Source organism: Larus michahellis, chromosome 8 (genome assembly GCF_964199755.1).
Source record: "Larus michahellis chromosome 8, bLarMic1.1, whole genome shotgun sequence".
Classification (NCBI taxonomy): Eukaryota; Metazoa; Chordata; class Aves; order Charadriiformes; family Laridae; genus Larus; species Larus michahellis.
In genome coordinates this window covers 45,772,036-45,788,059 of record NC_133903.1, presented here as the reverse complement: position 1 = coordinate 45,788,059, position 16,024 = coordinate 45,772,036, and the positions used below count along the sequence as shown (strand labels likewise).

The window sequence follows — 16,024 nt, the reverse complement described above, 5'->3', positions numbered from 1 at the left end:
TGGAGACACAGTCCCACGCGAGCTGCGCTGGCGGTGCCATCGGGGCAGGGTCCCCCACGCTCCTGCCCACCCAGTGATGCCCCTGGCAGGAGGATGGTGTGGTGACACCGCGGGGAGCGGGGCAGGTCCGCGTGCCGAAGCGCCCCAGCCCCGCGTGCGGCTGCCCACAGACGGAGTCATGTCGCACAAGGGCCCATCTCCCTCACCAGGTTATATTTTGAGCTGCTGGCGCTGATTTTTCCAGCCCTTTGGGATGTTATTAAATTAGTTTCCTAGGACTTTTAATAAGCACTTTTGATGCCTTTGAAGCATGCGGCTTTGTGGGAAGATTACAGTCCCGCATCCATCTCGCTGGGAGAGAAACAATGGCAGCAGGGCTGGCGTTTGATCTCTCCTCCAGAAGGCGAGAGAGGGTTTGTGTGAGACAAAGAGGTGAGCTGCTGATTTGGAGCTAATGTTTAAAAATAGGTAGGTCTCCCTCCAAGATAAAGAGACCTGCCCTTCTCTGTGTAATCGCCTGCCTCTGCCTCACTGGACCCGCAGAAACACAGCTCGCTTTATTTGAAGGCTTCGAGTGCGGCGCCGCAGTTTGATTCTGGGTCCTTTTAAAGCAATAACTAGGCCATCTGACCAAGCTTTAAAGAGCAGGAGAACTTTCCATTAGGACTCGCCACACACTCTCGGCGGCACTGGAATTGCATCCTCGCCTTTTATTTCCCTTCTCTGACATCTCGTGTCACTCGCAGGCGGGAGAAACTCGGCTTTATAAACTCTCTCATTTCTCCCTTGAAATTTCTCCCTAATTAGGGTCCCAATCCCAGTGGTGGGACTGGGCGTCAGGAGCTGGACGTGGCGTGGAACCAACAGCCAGGCAGGGTTGGGGGGCTTGCGGGGCTCGAAATGCCCTGCAAACCCTGGAGAGGTTTGGCCTTCTGCTGCCCTAAATAAACCCTCCGTCAGAGCAGGGCATAGCAGAGGCATGGCAGCACGCGGAGGGGACGCGAGAGGCAGGGCCACCTGCACCGGCGCTGAGGACCAGCGGGAAGGCACCCCAAATTGCTCCCTGAAGGCTGGGCACCCCCTGGTCCCCAGCAGCATCGCTCAGGGGCAGGGACACGGCATCTCCCACGTCTGTCCCCACAGCTCCCGTGCAGCAGAACCAGAGCCACCGTCCCTGCTGTGCTGAGGCTGCAGCATCCGCGTGCCCGACCCCGGTGCTGGCTCTGGAAAGGGGGCCACGGGGTGAGTTACACGCCATGGGCACCCGGCTCCAGCCGGGCATGCCTTCACCGCAGGGAGAAAAGGCATCAAGGGAGCCGAATTCCCTTTATCTGTGGATAACTACTGCTGCCTTTAACAGCCTGGAATAAACTAGCCATAAATATCATGATCATAAGTGCTTAGATATGGCAACTTTACACTGAACAGAGGTTTTAACCTTCCCTGCGGAGGATATCCAGCTGTACATCAGTGACTGCTTCCATCCAGCTGCACGGCCAAAGACAAGCTCTAGGTGAGCTGCTCGGAGCGGCCACACCAGCTGCCAGCCGGCTCTCAGCCCAGTCCAGCCCCAGTCCTTAGTCCGGTTTTGGGGTAGGACCTCCCTCCTGCTCTCAGGGCCTGGCTGCTGCCACGTGTGTCCTGCTGGAGGGGACAGGAAGGACTCGTCCCACCGCAGGCTGCCTGCCTGCCCCTGCCCGCTCTGGGGTGTGCGCCAGGAGAAGGGCTGATGGGGCAGCCCCTGGAGCCCTGCCTGTGGGATGAAGCCCCACCACCCTGGCAGGGCTGCCTGCTCCCACCAGTGCCCCCCGGCATCCCCAGGGACCCGTTCCAGCGGCAGGGACAGTCCCAGCTGTGCAGGCAGGGCAAAGGCAGAGCCGTGGTGGAGGTGGGCTGTGGGCTGGGCAGTGTTGCTGCAGCAGCATCCTGGCTCCCACCGGTCCCTTGGTCTTCTCTCTTGCTCTGGTATTGGTGGGGCTGGACATGCCGGCACCTCCCCTGCCTGTCCTGTCCCCTCCTGTCAGCTGCCTGCAGCTCTACAGTCATAGAATGACAGAATGGTTCAGGTTGGAAGGGACCTTAAAGATCATCCAGTTCCAACCCCCCTGCCCTGGGCAGGGACACCTCCCACTAGACCAGGCTGCTCAAAGCCCCATCCAGCCTGGGCTTGGCCAGTCCGTCCAGGCCAGTCCAGGAGACAAGGCTGTTGCATCTACTGAGCCACCCCATGGGGCTCCCAGCCTCCTCCCTCACCGCACTTTGCTCCGGTGTCTCTGGCTGTGCTTCCAGCAGCACCTCTGGGCAGGGACCCTCCATCCATGTTGCAGAGGGGGGCAGGCACCAGCCTGGACATCCCCAGCATCCAGCACAGCCAGGAGGAGCAGGTGCCAAGAGCATCTCTGCCGTGTACCATCCCCAAGTCCAGCAGGGTCACCCCAGCCCCAACACGCAGGAGTCCTGCTGCCACCGTCCTTTCCTCCTTCCTCTAAGGAGGCACCAGTGCTGGAGCCTGCGATTTACTGGGCTCCTGTGAAGACCCACCTCCCATTCCCCTTCCCACCCACAGAGCTCTGGAGAGGGGGTCCTGAGCCACCAACTTCTGCAGGATCTTGCCACCATCACCTTGTCCCCGAGCCAGACCAGGGGTCCCATACCAGCCCTGGAGCAAGGGGGCAGCTTGCATCCTCCCAGCACCTCACCAGTGCCCCAGCCCTGACTTTATTTTGCACGGCGACTTTCAGGCGAGCTGTAAAACACGCGGACGACTTAAATAATACACGACAGTGTACGGTATAAATTACAGGAAGCCAGCGGTGGAGCGACATTGTATGCTGAATAAATTAAAGGCTGCGTGACTTACAGGCGAGATTGATCTCCTGCCGAGCATTTTGTTTAGTGACGTGCTTGTCATAAGGGAGAGCTAATTACGGGTGCGGAGGTGCACAGCTCCGGCACTGGGGAGTACGGCGCAAACTGGGCTCCCGAATGTCAGCGGGGTCCCCGCACGTCCAGGATTTGCTCTTTCCGATGCCGGCCACATGCCAAGTCCCCGTTAGCTGGGTGCTGGTGGCATTCTGGGGGCCATCCGGCTCCATCCCATCCCAGGGCAAAGGGCTGTGCTGCCGTGGGGAGCTGCCGGCGTCTGAAAGTGGGTGACCCGGCGTGGGGGACACAGCTGGCCGGTGGCTCTGGGGTCTGCCCTGGGCAAGGGCTGGCGTTGGGGCTGCCTTGGTGGCATGCTCATGGCGGGGATGGAGGTGTCCCAACCGGAGCCCGTTCCCCGTGGAGCGGAACTGTACAGGAGCACGTCCTTTATTCCTGTGGCTGGTCGGAGCCGGCGCTGCCTCCCTCATCCCCGAGCCCTAGCACTGCTCACAGGGTGACACAGGGACCCCGCCGGTGCGGGGGGACACAAGGCTGGCTGAGCAACGGAGCTGAGAGCGGCAGGGCTGATGTGGGGACTGAAGAGTACAAAAAGGCACATTCTTGTCCGAAATTAGGTAGGGATCTTGTAATAGCAGGATACTGCTCTGAGCCACCAAGGGAAGGGGGGCGACTTCTTGAGGGCAAGGTTTGGGCTGGATAATTTTGGGGAAGACGTGCTTTACCCGCGGGAGTTGGGTGAGAGGTTTGGGTGCAGCTGGGTGCCTGCCTGCCGACTTTAACCGCCGAACTTGGGGCCAAGTTCGGAGGCTCGTCCTGCTGGGCTCCTCCCGCAGAGCAGGGACGTCACCTCTGCCAGGTCTGTCCCCGCCACGCGGGGAGCGACGCCAAGCAGGCGATGCGTGGCCGGTGAGGCGGCGGCAGAGGCCAGCCAAGGGAAGACCTCCCCGGGCTACCTGGAGGGTGCTGGTGGCCGGAGGCCGTGCTTGGGAGCGGGCTGGCCGGCGGGATGCGCTCCCCTCCGGCTCGGCGGCTGTCTGTCACTCGGCAGGATTATGAGTAGTGAGCGTAATGCATCGGCGTATGAATAGGGTTGTCTGGCTGATGGTGATGTATCGTTTTTCATTACTGCCTCTCAAGCCCTCCCTGCTCCACGTGTGGAAATTCTATTTATTCCCTAATTTGTAAAAATTCCCTCCTTATCTGATACCAATCAGGGAGGGGTAATTGGCTCTCCAGGGCTAGCGGCTGGGGTCCTGATGAAGAGATATGTGTGTCTGCTCCGGCTGTCCAGGCACCCTGCCCTGCTGCACCAGCGACACGGGCCACAATTAATAATGATTTGCAAATGGCAGACAAGCAATAACGCAGAAAGATGTCCAGCCAGCCTCCTGCCCGCCCCTTAATTTCCTTCTGTAATATAAATGGCACGGGAACGAAAATCCAGCGCTATAAATTCTGAAATTAGTTATTCACCGTAATAAATGGTTCCCTTTTTGGTGCGCGGTCCGCCCTCCCCCCCCATCCTCCTCCTCCGACCTCCTCCCTCCACCCCTCCCGCCCCCCCCCCCCCCCGCCCGCTACCTACTTCATTTGAGTCCTAATATGCAAATGCTGTAATTTAACGGGATGGTGAAGTTGATTTTCATGTTAACTTAATTACTTTGATTTATGAAGGGCTGGGATGCAGACACGGCTCCGTCCTCGCCCACCTCCCGCCCCTCGCCCCTCCGCGCTCCCGCCGACCCGCCGCCTCTCTTCCCCTTTCTTCCCTTTTCCCAGTCCTCCCTTCCTCTTCTTCCCCAAGTTTAGTGTTTTATTAGCTGCCTTTAAGTGGACATAAGTCCTCGCGACAATCGCATGATGCGGAGGACAAATTCCCCGTCCTGCCTTGTTTAATCGTGCCTGGATAATGGATGTATAATTGACTCATTTGAATGCTTTTGCCTACAGGAGTGCAGAGCATTAAATGTTTGATTGCCTTAATTTCCAAACAGATCATTATCCCCTTCTTACCCGCTCTTAATAAACACTTTATGAGGATTTTTTTTGTGAAGGAAAAAAAATCTCCACTCCTCGTACTTCTCTGAAGTGATAAACTCTAATTAAGTCTAATATTTAAAAATATGGTAATGGTGACTTGTTTGAATAAGTGGCCTGCATTTCCATAATTTCATTATTACGTAAAACACGCTAATTATTTGAAGTGTGCTTATTACTAAAAGAGAAATCTCCTTCTAATAAAGATGAAATTGGCTTTTTTCCCTGTATTGCTGCGCACAGGCTGCTCCCCTTCCCTCCCGGCCGGTGGGCGGCTGTGGCCGGGAGCAGGGCGATGGCGGCGCTCGCTTTGTTTGCCCGGGGATGCTGCCGGCCTGCGAGGATGCTGGATGTGCGGGGACAGTCTCAGTGGGTAGGGGACAAACGGAGGGCTCTGTGCACCCTGTGCCACCCATGTCCCCAGCAATGTTGATGCTCTTCAGGCTCCTGGGCTCCAGGAGCTGTTGGGGACGGTGCGAGAGAACTCAGCCTCAGCTGTCCATCCCCTCCAGCTGGGGTGACCCTGATTTCGGGGTCCCCCCACGTGGCATCGCCTGTGCCGGGTCATCCGTCAGCCTGCGGGGCTGGCGGGTGTCTCAGCAGCCCAGTGTCCCCGGCCACCCAGATCCAGTCACTCTTCTTCCAGTCCCCAGGGCAGGGGACAGGAGGAAGCGGCCAGTCACCCATGGGGTGATGGTGGCCAGCCCGGGCGGGAGGAAGCAGGTGCCCGGGGTGGCAGATTGAATGGCAGGACAGGTCCCCTCCGCTGCGCTCACCTGCCCGGCTGCTTCCTGGGGACACCTGGCAGTGTCACCTCCCTGCAGAGACATGCCCTCTGCGCTCCACCATCCCTGCTGGCTGAGCTGGATTTGGAGGCTTCACTGACCCCGGCGCGCCGGGGGTGGGACGGCCATCCCGTTCCCCCCAGGAACAGCCACAGGATGGGGGAGGACAGGTATTAATTGTGTCCAAACCCCCCTTTAGAGCCCGTGTGGGCGCTCTGTGGCGGGGCAGGCAGGGGAGGCACTGGGATGAAGTCAATATAAAACTAATTTTCTCTTCTTCGTGAAGAAATGAGGTGTGTGGCAGTAACGTAATTGCAGATAATGAGGTAAGTTATTCTTAATATTCTGCGCATCGCTGTCAGCTCCACCTAATATACCTGCCGGCTGCGCGGGGCACGCCGAGCCCCTCGCCCCGTGTGCACAATGATGAGGCCATTCGTTTGGGAGCAGCCTGGCAGGACCGTCCCCAGCATCCCCATGGCTCCCTTCGGGCTGGGTGTGTTCTGCCATGTCCTTGTCACCGCTGCGGCAGTCATCCCAGTGTCCCCACCTTCCCCAGCACCGCCAAGTGCTGGATCCCCCAGGATGCTTATGGCCAAGGTCACCCTGGGACCAACGTGGGTCCTCTCATCCCCGAAGCTGGTGGGTGGCTGGTCCCTGCAGGGGGGTGACCGCTGCCCGTGGGGCTGGGGTGTGCACAGCCGTGGCCTCCCGGTGCAGCGCAGGTGATGGGACAAGTGTGGGTGCCCCCTCCCTGGGCCGGGGAAGCCTTGGGAGCACACGAAGGCCAGAAGCAGTCACATTTTGCGGGGTGACCCCGCTGCAGGGCTGTCCCAGGGCCGCTGCCGAGGTGAGCACAGCCCAGGCGCCAACTGAATGGGACGTGCCACGGCGGGCACAGATGCAGACCAGACACAGCTCACTCCGGGGTCCAGCATGGACAGGGCAAGTGGCCACAAGAACCTGGCTCCATGTGCCAGGCGAGGGGCATCACTCCTTGCCTGTGACAGCTCTGTCCCCTCCTGGGGACATGCCCGCTCAGGGGGAGCAGTACAGCCCATGGGGGGGACACAGCACCCAGCGCTGCCCTTCGCGCTTGCTGGGGACGCCGGCAGCAGCGCCGGGCTGCGTGGGGACTGCGCAGCTCCCGCCGGTCACAAGGCCACCTGCTGTCACCCGGGGCCAGCGGCGGAGAGACGAAGGGCGGCGGTGGCCGGGCGGCCCTGTTTCCGCTTTGCAGGGAGCTGTTATACAAAGGCAGCAGTGATATTATTCATTAACAGTAATCTGCCATTAGAACATTGACAAATGGCCCCTCGTCGCCTGAGCATCAGTTCTTGTACAGCCCATAAAGCATGGGGACAGTTTAAATATGGACCTGCTCAGCTCGGGCCGGGGGTGATCCGTCTTCCCGGCCGTAGCCCAGGTGCGGCGGGGCTGCCTCCAAATGAGCGCATTTAGGGGGGCCCTGAGCTCCCCCAGCCACCCCAAGCCTGCCCGGGATTGAAAGGCTGGCTCCGTGCACCGCAAGCATCTCGTCCCAGCGCACAGCAGTGGCAGTGGTGCCTGGCCCTCCGAGCCCCCGTGGCGGTGGTATCCGGGTGGTCTGGTCCCATGGGGACGCAGGAGAGATGGGGACAGTGCCGGCAGGGCAGTGCACATGGGGACGGGGACTCTTCTCTTCTCCCCGGTGCCTGGGGTGGAGGGTGCGGAGGTGATGCTCTTCCCACGTCATGCCCGGGCTGCAGGCCAGCCTCTTGCTGCCGAAATCCTTGAGCTTGTCCTGGTTTCACAGCGGCTAGAGGGAGGACACACGCCAGGCGGAGAGCCCAGCACCACGGGCTGGGGGGTTTCTGCCTCCAACCCAACAGAGGAGCACGGTGGGAACGTCTGTCCCCCTCGAGGACAAGGGCAGCCGGCGATGCTGAACGGCAGCAAACTCCAGCCCTAATTAAAAGGCAGGTTCTGGCACCCTGCACGTGTGCGCATGCTACTGTCCCTGGCTGTCACCGCGGCCAAGAGCTGGGTGAGACACGGAGAGGGCCGGGACATGGGTGTTGAGGAGGTGCGGTGTTGCAGTGGGTAACGCTAGAACACTGGATAGACGGGTTAAAACATGTTGGGGTTAAGCCAGCTGGGACAAGGGGACATTGGGGTGGCACATCACCCCCACAGCCTGGCCGAGGATGGTCCTGGAGGTGGCCGGGACCCAGCGCCTCGGGGCGAGCTCGACCCCGGAGGTGCCGGGGCTGCCGCGGGGGGGACACGGGGCGACGCTTGGCAGCGGCAGGACAAGGCGAGGGGCAGGGAGGCAGGGCAGAGCCGCCGCCGCGCTCACGGGAGGCAGGATAACCCCGGGCTGACCCCTTTCACACACACCGCACAACACCCCTAAATCAATTGCATCTTATTATTACAATATCAATATACAATATTCCTACAATAACACCATTGATTTTCTACTCAGAGGCTGCACCTAAGTCTGTTTTAAAGAGGAGGGAGTTAATAGTGCCCTCATTAAAAATCTATAGATTACCCCCCACCCCCAAAAAAGAAAAAGCAGTTTATATTCATTAGGGCTATTGAATATAAAGTAATATGTTTGTGTAGGACATTGGAGTAATGTGATAATCCGTCCGCATATCAGGGAGAAATCCACTTAGCAACCCTGTCAGCTTGACAAGAAAAATGTGCCCATAAAGTCGGGAATACATTGAGGGAGCGAGCGCCAGGCGAGCGGGGGCGCGCGTGCGTGTGTGCGCGCCGGTGCGGCACCCGCGGGGCCACCTTCACCCCGTCCCCCCGCTCAGGCCTGGGGACACAAGCGGGCCCCCCCGCCACCCCCCGCGATGGCACCAGGAGGTGTCCGGGACCGGGGCGAGCCAGGTGCAGAATCACAGAATCACAGAATGGTGGGGGTTGGAAGGGACCTCTGGAGATCATCTAGTCCAACCCCCCTGCCACAGCAGGGTCACCCAGAGCAGGCTGCACAGGAACGCAATCCCAACGCGCTGGGATTGGGATGGCGGGGGGCTCCGCACCCTGCCAGCCTCCCCGGCCCCGGGCAGGGGCACCCTGATGGGACGTGGCTGGGGGTGCCGGCAGGTGCTGGGGCAGCCCCGCTGCAGCCAAGAGCCCCCCGGTGGGCACAGGGAGGGCAGGGCTGCCCGTGCCCCCCCGCCCACCGCCTCGAGCCTGCCTCGGAGCCCGCTTATCCCCTGCCCCGTGGTCACCTCCGCGATGGATTAAGCACCGAAAGAGCAGCAAAGCAATCCCGTTCGCGCTCTCTTAGGCTGTCAATTGCCTTTTTTGTAATAGAAATTCCTTTCACAAGGTAACGACGGCCAGATTTAGAGGATTTCATATTGCTAATAATTCCCCAAACAGCCATCTGACTGTGTTGTTTTAAAAGCCGCTTAGTTTTTTGCTTTGGAGTTTATGAAAATCTCCCACTCTAATATCCCGAGAGCCAGCCTATAATTGTGTTATTAAATCAATCGGAGCGGATTACATTGTAAAATCAATAGATGGCTGTAATTGCATATTAGAAAGTTGTTCTGCTGTTGTTGATTTTTTTTTTACATGGATAATTATAATAAGCGTGTTTACCTTAGTGCTGATTTGGAATCAGTCTCACTAAATGACTTATGACGAGCCTGGCGCTCCCGCTGCCAGGGACCCGTGGCATTGTTCGGGACGGTGGGGACGGTGCTGCTGGCACGGGCTTGCGAGTGGCACCGACACACCGGCTTTGCGGGGTGGTAGCCCAGAGGCCAGGGTGGCTCCCAGCGCTGGCACCCGGCACGAGAGCACGTCAGGGCTTTGGGGCGATGGCTGGTGGGGTTTAGGAAGCAGCTGGTCGTCCCAGAGGGTCTCCCGGGGAGTTCCATGGGGTCTCGCATCCAGTTTGGCCGCTCCCCAGGTCTCTGCGCAGTTCCCCTTTCAGCGACACGGAGCAATCGCCAAGTGCCGGCAGCGTCCCGGTGGATGCTGCGGGCAGGGAGGTGGGCAGCGGGATGCCTGGGAGCAGGGAAGGGCAGCGGCCGGGGCTGTGCTTTCGGATCCAATCCGCCCCCCTGGTGCGGCTCAGAGGCCAGGGTTTGCCTTGCTGTTGTGTTTTTTGGGGGACCAGGCCAGGGCTGGCTGTGGGGTGGGGGTACTTTGGCCACAGACCGTTGCACTCGCCCTGCCTCAGTTTCCCCAGCTTTTGAGGCACCGTTTCCCTGTTAGGTCCCACTGGAAGCTGGCTCCAGCGCTGGTTTCCCAGGGGCTCAGCTGGCCGGGGGGCAAGATGATGGAGCAGGGGGTCCTAAGGGCAGGGAGGGGTTGCTTGAGTGGGAACAAGTGGCAGTGGCAACTGGCTCTGTGGCATGGCTGGGCAGGACACCCGTCATCTCCAGGGCCCTTTCGGAGCCATTGGTGCCACCTCGGCCAGCAGAGAGGACAGAGGCACAGAGAGACGGGCTCGTCTGTGTCCCTGCACTGCTCGGTGGGGCTGGGGACACCTCTCCGTCGCTGGGCTGTCCTCACGCCCACCTCCCTTCCCTGGCCTGGCACACCGGGGGCTGGGGGGGACACTCAGGAGGCACGTGGCTGTGATGGGGACGTTGGGGACATCACCTCTCCGACTGCCGGCCATCAGCCAGGAGGGTCCGCAGCCGCTCAGGGCCGTCCCGCCGGGAGCTGCGCACGGCAGGGAGCCCCCCGCGCCTCCGACTGACCCGGGGGGACGGGTGATGGCTTTGCCACCGGGGTCACCGGGCGCAGCGGGGCTGGTGGCCAGGAGCGGCCAGGCGGGCCGGCAGCCCCATCCCTACGGGCAGGAGCCTGGCACAGGGCAGTGCTGCCCCTCCGCGCGGGGCCTTCAATCCGGCACGCGGCACTGTCAGCAGGCAGCCTGCTGTCTCCTAGACAGTGAAATATGGCCACAATTAGCCCGGATACAGTTCAATTATGATAAACAGCGTTTGCACCCTTTAAGCCGTGATTAAAAGGCCTCCTCCCGTTGATAGAGAGACCTAATTTCACATTATTATCGCTGTAGCTTGATTATAAAGCACTCCCTGGATTTACAGTTGGGAGATGGATGTGGAGGCTTCTTTATCATTTACACATCAGTAATGATGCAGCCTTCCTTCCACCGCAACATCCATCCAGCGGCGGCGGGGAGAGGGGGGCCCTGCCTGCGTGCCCCCCCGCCCCCCCCTTCCCGGGGCACCCTCTCCCCATGTCAGCCGGGCCCCGCTGCCACACGCAAGTGGGCAAAGTCACCCTTACGGTAACAGCTTGATAAATGGGCGGGCAGTAATGAAATGGAGACATCAAGGCGTGGGGCGAGGAAGAAAGAGTGGTAATCGGAACGAGTGGAGCTGTCCCGAAACGGAGGGGAGCGGGAAGAAGGATCGCCTCTGCGCCGTGTGCTGTCAAGGGAGAAATTACACATTTACTCTTGCTTTTTCTTAAGGAGACGGCCCTCATAGATCAAAACATGGATTTACAAGCCAATTTTCAACATGAAATATAGACACCAGGAATCAATTTAAGCCCAGCTTCTATTTTAGCAAACGGTGCCTGCGTTTAGTCCCAGGTAAATAACACCAGCCGGAGCCTTCCCCCTCCCCGGCTCGCTGCCCTCCCACCACTCGCTCTGGTGGCCGCGGTGCTGCCGGCTGGTCCCCAGCACCCGCTTCGGCCATGGTCCCACGCCGGGGATGGCTGCGGCTGGCCTGCCAGCCTGGGGCCAGTGGGCACGGGGCAGCACTGAGGGCTGGCTCTGGCAGGGATGGGGACAAGCCTGAACGGTGGTGGCAAGCAGAGCGAGTCAGGTGGCACACAGCCCCTGCCCGAGGAGGGCGAGGGGAAGGAGAGGACCCTCCTTGGCTGGTGGAGGGCAGCTCTGGCATCACCTGCCATCCCCATCCTGGTGCGGGGACAACCCCTTTGCTGCTCAGTGCCACCGAGGGACGGGGGTGCTGGAAGAGGAGGCTGCGGTGGCCGGCACGGGGCTTGCAGGGAAGCAGCCGCTGGCCAAGAGCTGGGGGCCAGCGTGAATCCAGCTTGCGGGAACGCCACCTTCCCCATCCACCGGCTCGCCACATGCTGTGGGACAAGCACCGGCCCAGGGGGACCCAGGGATGTGGCAACCAGTAGCCTGGGCAATGCCACTGCTTCAGGCAAGCCTTCGGGTCCTGGACATGGATCCATCCCAGTGCAGAGTGGGGCCATAGCGGGATGCAGGTGGTCAGTGCTGGGGAGCCAGAGGACCCCACACTGCTCCAAGGCACTTGGGACAGAGTGCCCGGACTGGTGGGGACATGGGGGCTCCGGGCACAGCCCCAGCGTGGGACTTGGAGCTTATTCCAACAGGTCCCGGTCGGATCATGGCACTAACCCAGCATCTCTGTGCTCTCTCTGCAGACGACTGTAAGAACATCGCCAACATCATGAAGACACTGGCCCATAGAGGCTTCATCTTCAAGCAGACCTCCAAACCCTTTTGATCCCCAAGGCAAGCCAGGCAAGGGCTGCATGTGCCCGGCGCCGGCGAGGCGGGGAGGACGGGCTCCAGCATTAAAATAAAACGGCAACCGAGGCCAGAGGAACCGACACAAAAAAAAAAAACAAAAAAAAAAACAAAAAAAAAAAATCTCAATTTCAGCTGTTAACTCCAGTAGAGGTTGTATATATGGGAAGGCAAATCTGTGTAGACCTGATGTGACTCCCTCTCTGGGCTGCTCCGGACATTATGCCATGCTAGCGGACAGCCGCGTAGGGCGCTTGCACCACATTTTAGACTCGTAGTTTGTTCTTTTTCTTTGGCTCCCGATTTCCGTCCCTCCCTCCATATCCCACCCCGTCCTCCCTCTCCCGCCCCGTAGCCAGAGCATCCCCCCCACCCTCCATCTCCTCCCCGGCATGGGCCGTCCCCGCCTTCCCTTCTTCTTTCTTTTCTCTGGTTTTATGTTTTCAAGGCCTCGACGGCTGCTGCAGCGAGGCCGGTGCCTGCCCGTGCCCGGGCTGCGCTGACGGAGGCTCAGCAGTGTCAAGACGGCCCCTCGCCCTCCCCGCCAGCCCCCCCACCCCCGCCTCTCCCCCCAGCGCCTTTTCCCCTTTTTGAGTCAACACTAATCCCTCTCTGACTCCTGTATGTGACAAACGCGATCCGTCTCTTTATGTTCAAGGTGAAGTGCCTGTATTCTCCGCTGCAGAGCCCCTGGCAGCCCCACGGCGGGCTGCGGGGCCCCGGAGGGCTCCCTTCAGTGGGGCAGGGGGCCCGGCGGGCGGGCGGGCGGGCAGCAGGAGGGAGGTGACAGTGTCCGCGCAGAGCCGCGTCCCATCCCATCCCCGTCCCCCTCTGCTCGTGCCTCTTGCGGGGCTGGGTGGGATGCCCAGCCCTGCCCCGGCCCCACCGACCGATTCCAGCTCCACCGGGGCCAGGCTCGTCGCAGCACGGCGTCCATTGCCGGCGGTGGACGTGCCAGCGCGCGCTGGCCCCCGGCCCACAGGTTACCCGAGCAGGGGAGCTGCAAATTGCCCCAGGCCCCCTGACCCCGCTCCCCTCCCACCCCGTCCGGCCTCCCTCGGTTCCCGAGCTGAGGTTTGGACACCCCCCCCTCACATGCCCACAGTCCCCGCGGGCCGTGCCGTGCCGTGCCGTGCCCCCCGCAGGTCCCCACGGACGCTCAGCAGCAGCTGGCTTGTTGCCTGAGAGAGTTGGCGAGCACATCCCCTCCGGCTGGCTGGGCTCCCGGCCGGCCAGAGCAGTTGGGGGGCAGCCGTGGGGTAGGCTGAGGGCGCGCGTGTGTCTCCCCCCCGGCCCCGGGTGTCACGCAGCCCCGGGGCCCTGCTGAATGGAGCCCTCGTCCGGGCGCTGACCTGCAGGGAGGCTGCAGCCCCGGGCCCGTGCGTGCATGGCCTGGAGCGAAGCCGGTGACGGCAGCCAGAAGGGCAATACAGGCACTGAACTTGGCGGTACATGACTGCATGGTGTGTGGTGTTCCAGTTAAACCAACCGATAATGCAAACCCAGCATTTTCATTGTCTAGTTATTCCAATCCTTGCTGTAAATGTGCCACATGAATAAAGTTTGGGGGTAAAGGAGCCGGGGCTGTGCCCATGCATGTGCGAGTGTGTGTGGGGTGGAGGGGGGGGCAGAGGTGGGGCTGTGCCATCTCTGGGAGCACGGTGCCCCACCGGTGGGGCTGCCCTCGCTCGGGTTTGGCACCCCGGCATGTCCACGCTCCCCAAAAAGGCAAACTTTTTTGGCTGTGAAAGGGCGGTGCGGGTTCCCTGCTGCTGGGAGCACTGCCCCGCTCTCCAGCATGGGCCCGGCAGTCTCACCCAGCCTTCTGCCCGCTGCAGGGTGGTGACAGCCACCACCATGTCCCACTGGCATCTGCCGTCCCGCCCTGCAGCCCGGCACGCTGTCCCCGCACTGCTGCTACCGCACTTAAAGCATCTCCGATCTCTCTCCAGCGTGGCTCTGCCCTGGGCAGCAGAGCCAGCATGAGCACAGCACCATGATGCCACACCGAGCCGTGCAGGAAAACGCCACCACGTCCAGGTGCCCACGGGACCCTGCCCAGTGCCATGGTGCCGCTGGGTGACAGGGATACAGCTGTCCATCTGGGATGAGTGGGCAGCTCCCGGAGGGAAGGGGCAGCCCCTGCCCACTTGCTCCACGCAAAGGTCACAGTGTGTTTAATGGCTCCGTCTGTGCAGCCCCTGATCAGCTTTATTGACCTATTTTCGATGGAGTCGTCTAATTAGTTTTCTATGAAAACTAAGAACTTGGCCTTTGCCCTTTACTCCTGCAGGCGAGAATGTGACTCGGAGGACGTTGTCACGGCGGATCGATCACCAGTTACACTTGACAGGCAGCACAGAGGGGACGCGGGGTGGGCAGGCGGGCAGTGGCCTGGAGTGGGGCACACAGCCGGGACCACTCGTGCCCGTGGTGGCCACAGAGGCGGTGCGTGAACCCAGGCTCCCATCGATAGCATCGGTGACACCTCAGCCCCTCCAAAGCCCTGCAGCCCTGGGACAAAAGGGGACGAGCTCAGGGAGAGCCACTGGCAGCCAGTGCTCCCAGCACAGCACCCAGCCTGCCCAGGGCACAGGCGAGCTGGCTTGCTCCACATCAGCTCGCCAGGGCTAATGACGACTCTGCTCCAGTACAAGTGACGGGTTCTGTATTTACAGGGAGGCTCACGAAAATCTGGCTTTTAAAAAAACACCCCAAACCCACCAGAGCAAACCGCAGGCAGCAACAGCAGCCGCGGGGGAGCAGCGGCCACCGGCAGAGCCCTGCCACCCTGGGGCCACCCTCCAGCACCGGCTGCAGGTGTCTGGAGGCCGCACCGCTCCGGAAGGCGGATGGGACTGGGGCAGTGACACCGGGCAGGGGATGGCTCCCGCTGTTCCCTGCAGTTCCGCAGCATTTGCCCCAGCAAGGCCCCTGTCCTGCCCCATCGCTGCAGGCAGACAGCTGTCCCCGGGGCTCCGGGAGGGGACGGCACCGACCCTGCACACAGCTCCGCAGCTCCTCCTCGCCCAGCGCAAGGGGCTCACGGCTTTTTCACCTTCTTGACGGAGGAGGAGCTGGAGGCCGAGTCCCTTCGCTTTCTCTGCTCCAAGAAGGAAACAGGAAACAAAAGAAAACCCAGGGTCAGCAGGTGGGAGCGCTCAGGTCATGTGGAAAACACAACTGCCTGTCCCAGAGCCGGCCACAGGGCTCCAGCATCACACCTGGCAGTGCCCAGTGGACCACGCTGCCGTCTGCCCTGCTGGAGGCAGAGCCAGGCCCTCACATGATGGGAGGGTCAGAGCTAAAGCAGCAGTGACGAGGGGCTGGGATGGCACCCTTGCAGGGGATGTCACCTCCCTGACATGGACAGGGCTTTGGGATGCTCATCTTTGAGGTGCAGGGTCTGGGAGTGAGCAGGAGATAGGGGCTGAGCTCTTGCAACAACCCAGTGGCCCCAGGAGCCCTGACCAAGCCAGCTGGAATGCAATAATCCCTCGGGACCTGGAGAGAGGGGCAGAGCGGCTCCGCGCTACGGCCAGCTGTGCTGGGGATGCTTGGTGTAGGACAGGGCAGAGCCTGGAAATGCTCTTCTGCCATCCGGACCTGCCGTGAAGTGGTCCAGGAGCAGAGCAGGAGGCTGACAGAGAACTATGGCTCCTCAAAAAAATCCACCTCCTTTCTGGGCAGCGCGCACCGATACACCCGAACGAGAGTGGTGGGCTCCGGTGAGCCTCACCCTTCACAGACAAGGTTTTAGGGCTGAATCCGGCCATAGGAAAGATGGGGCCCT

At 60.9% G+C, this 16,024-nt stretch overlaps 2 protein-coding genes across 15 annotated transcripts in view; one reads left to right on the top strand and one right to left on the bottom strand.

Annotated features, from left to right (window-relative positions):
- ERI3 (ERI1 exoribonuclease family member 3) overlaps positions 1-13,808 on the top strand; it is a 137,413-nt gene extending 123,605 nt beyond the window's left edge. For all 10 annotated transcript variants that reach the window (XM_074597258.1, XM_074597255.1, XM_074597257.1 and 7 more), the window contains one exon: positions 12,126-13,808. In XM_074597258.1, coding sequence (XP_074453359.1) covers positions 12,126-12,208 — 83 coding nt within the window. In that variant the 3' untranslated portion in view covers positions 12,209-13,808. The remainder of the gene's footprint in view (positions 1-12,125) is intronic.
- A 541-nt stretch (positions 13,809-14,349) lies between these two features.
- The window catches only part of DMAP1 (DNA methyltransferase 1 associated protein 1), a 38,421-nt gene continuing 36,746 nt past the window's right edge, over positions 14,350-16,024 (bottom strand). For 3 of the 5 annotated variants that reach the window (XM_074598119.1, XM_074598126.1, XM_074598124.1), the window contains exon 11: positions 14,350-14,745. In XM_074598119.1, coding sequence (XP_074454220.1) covers positions 14,572-14,745 — 174 coding nt within the window. In that variant the 3' untranslated portion in view covers positions 14,350-14,571. The other 2 variants (XM_074598123.1, XM_074598128.1) reach the window with 2 other exon arrangements.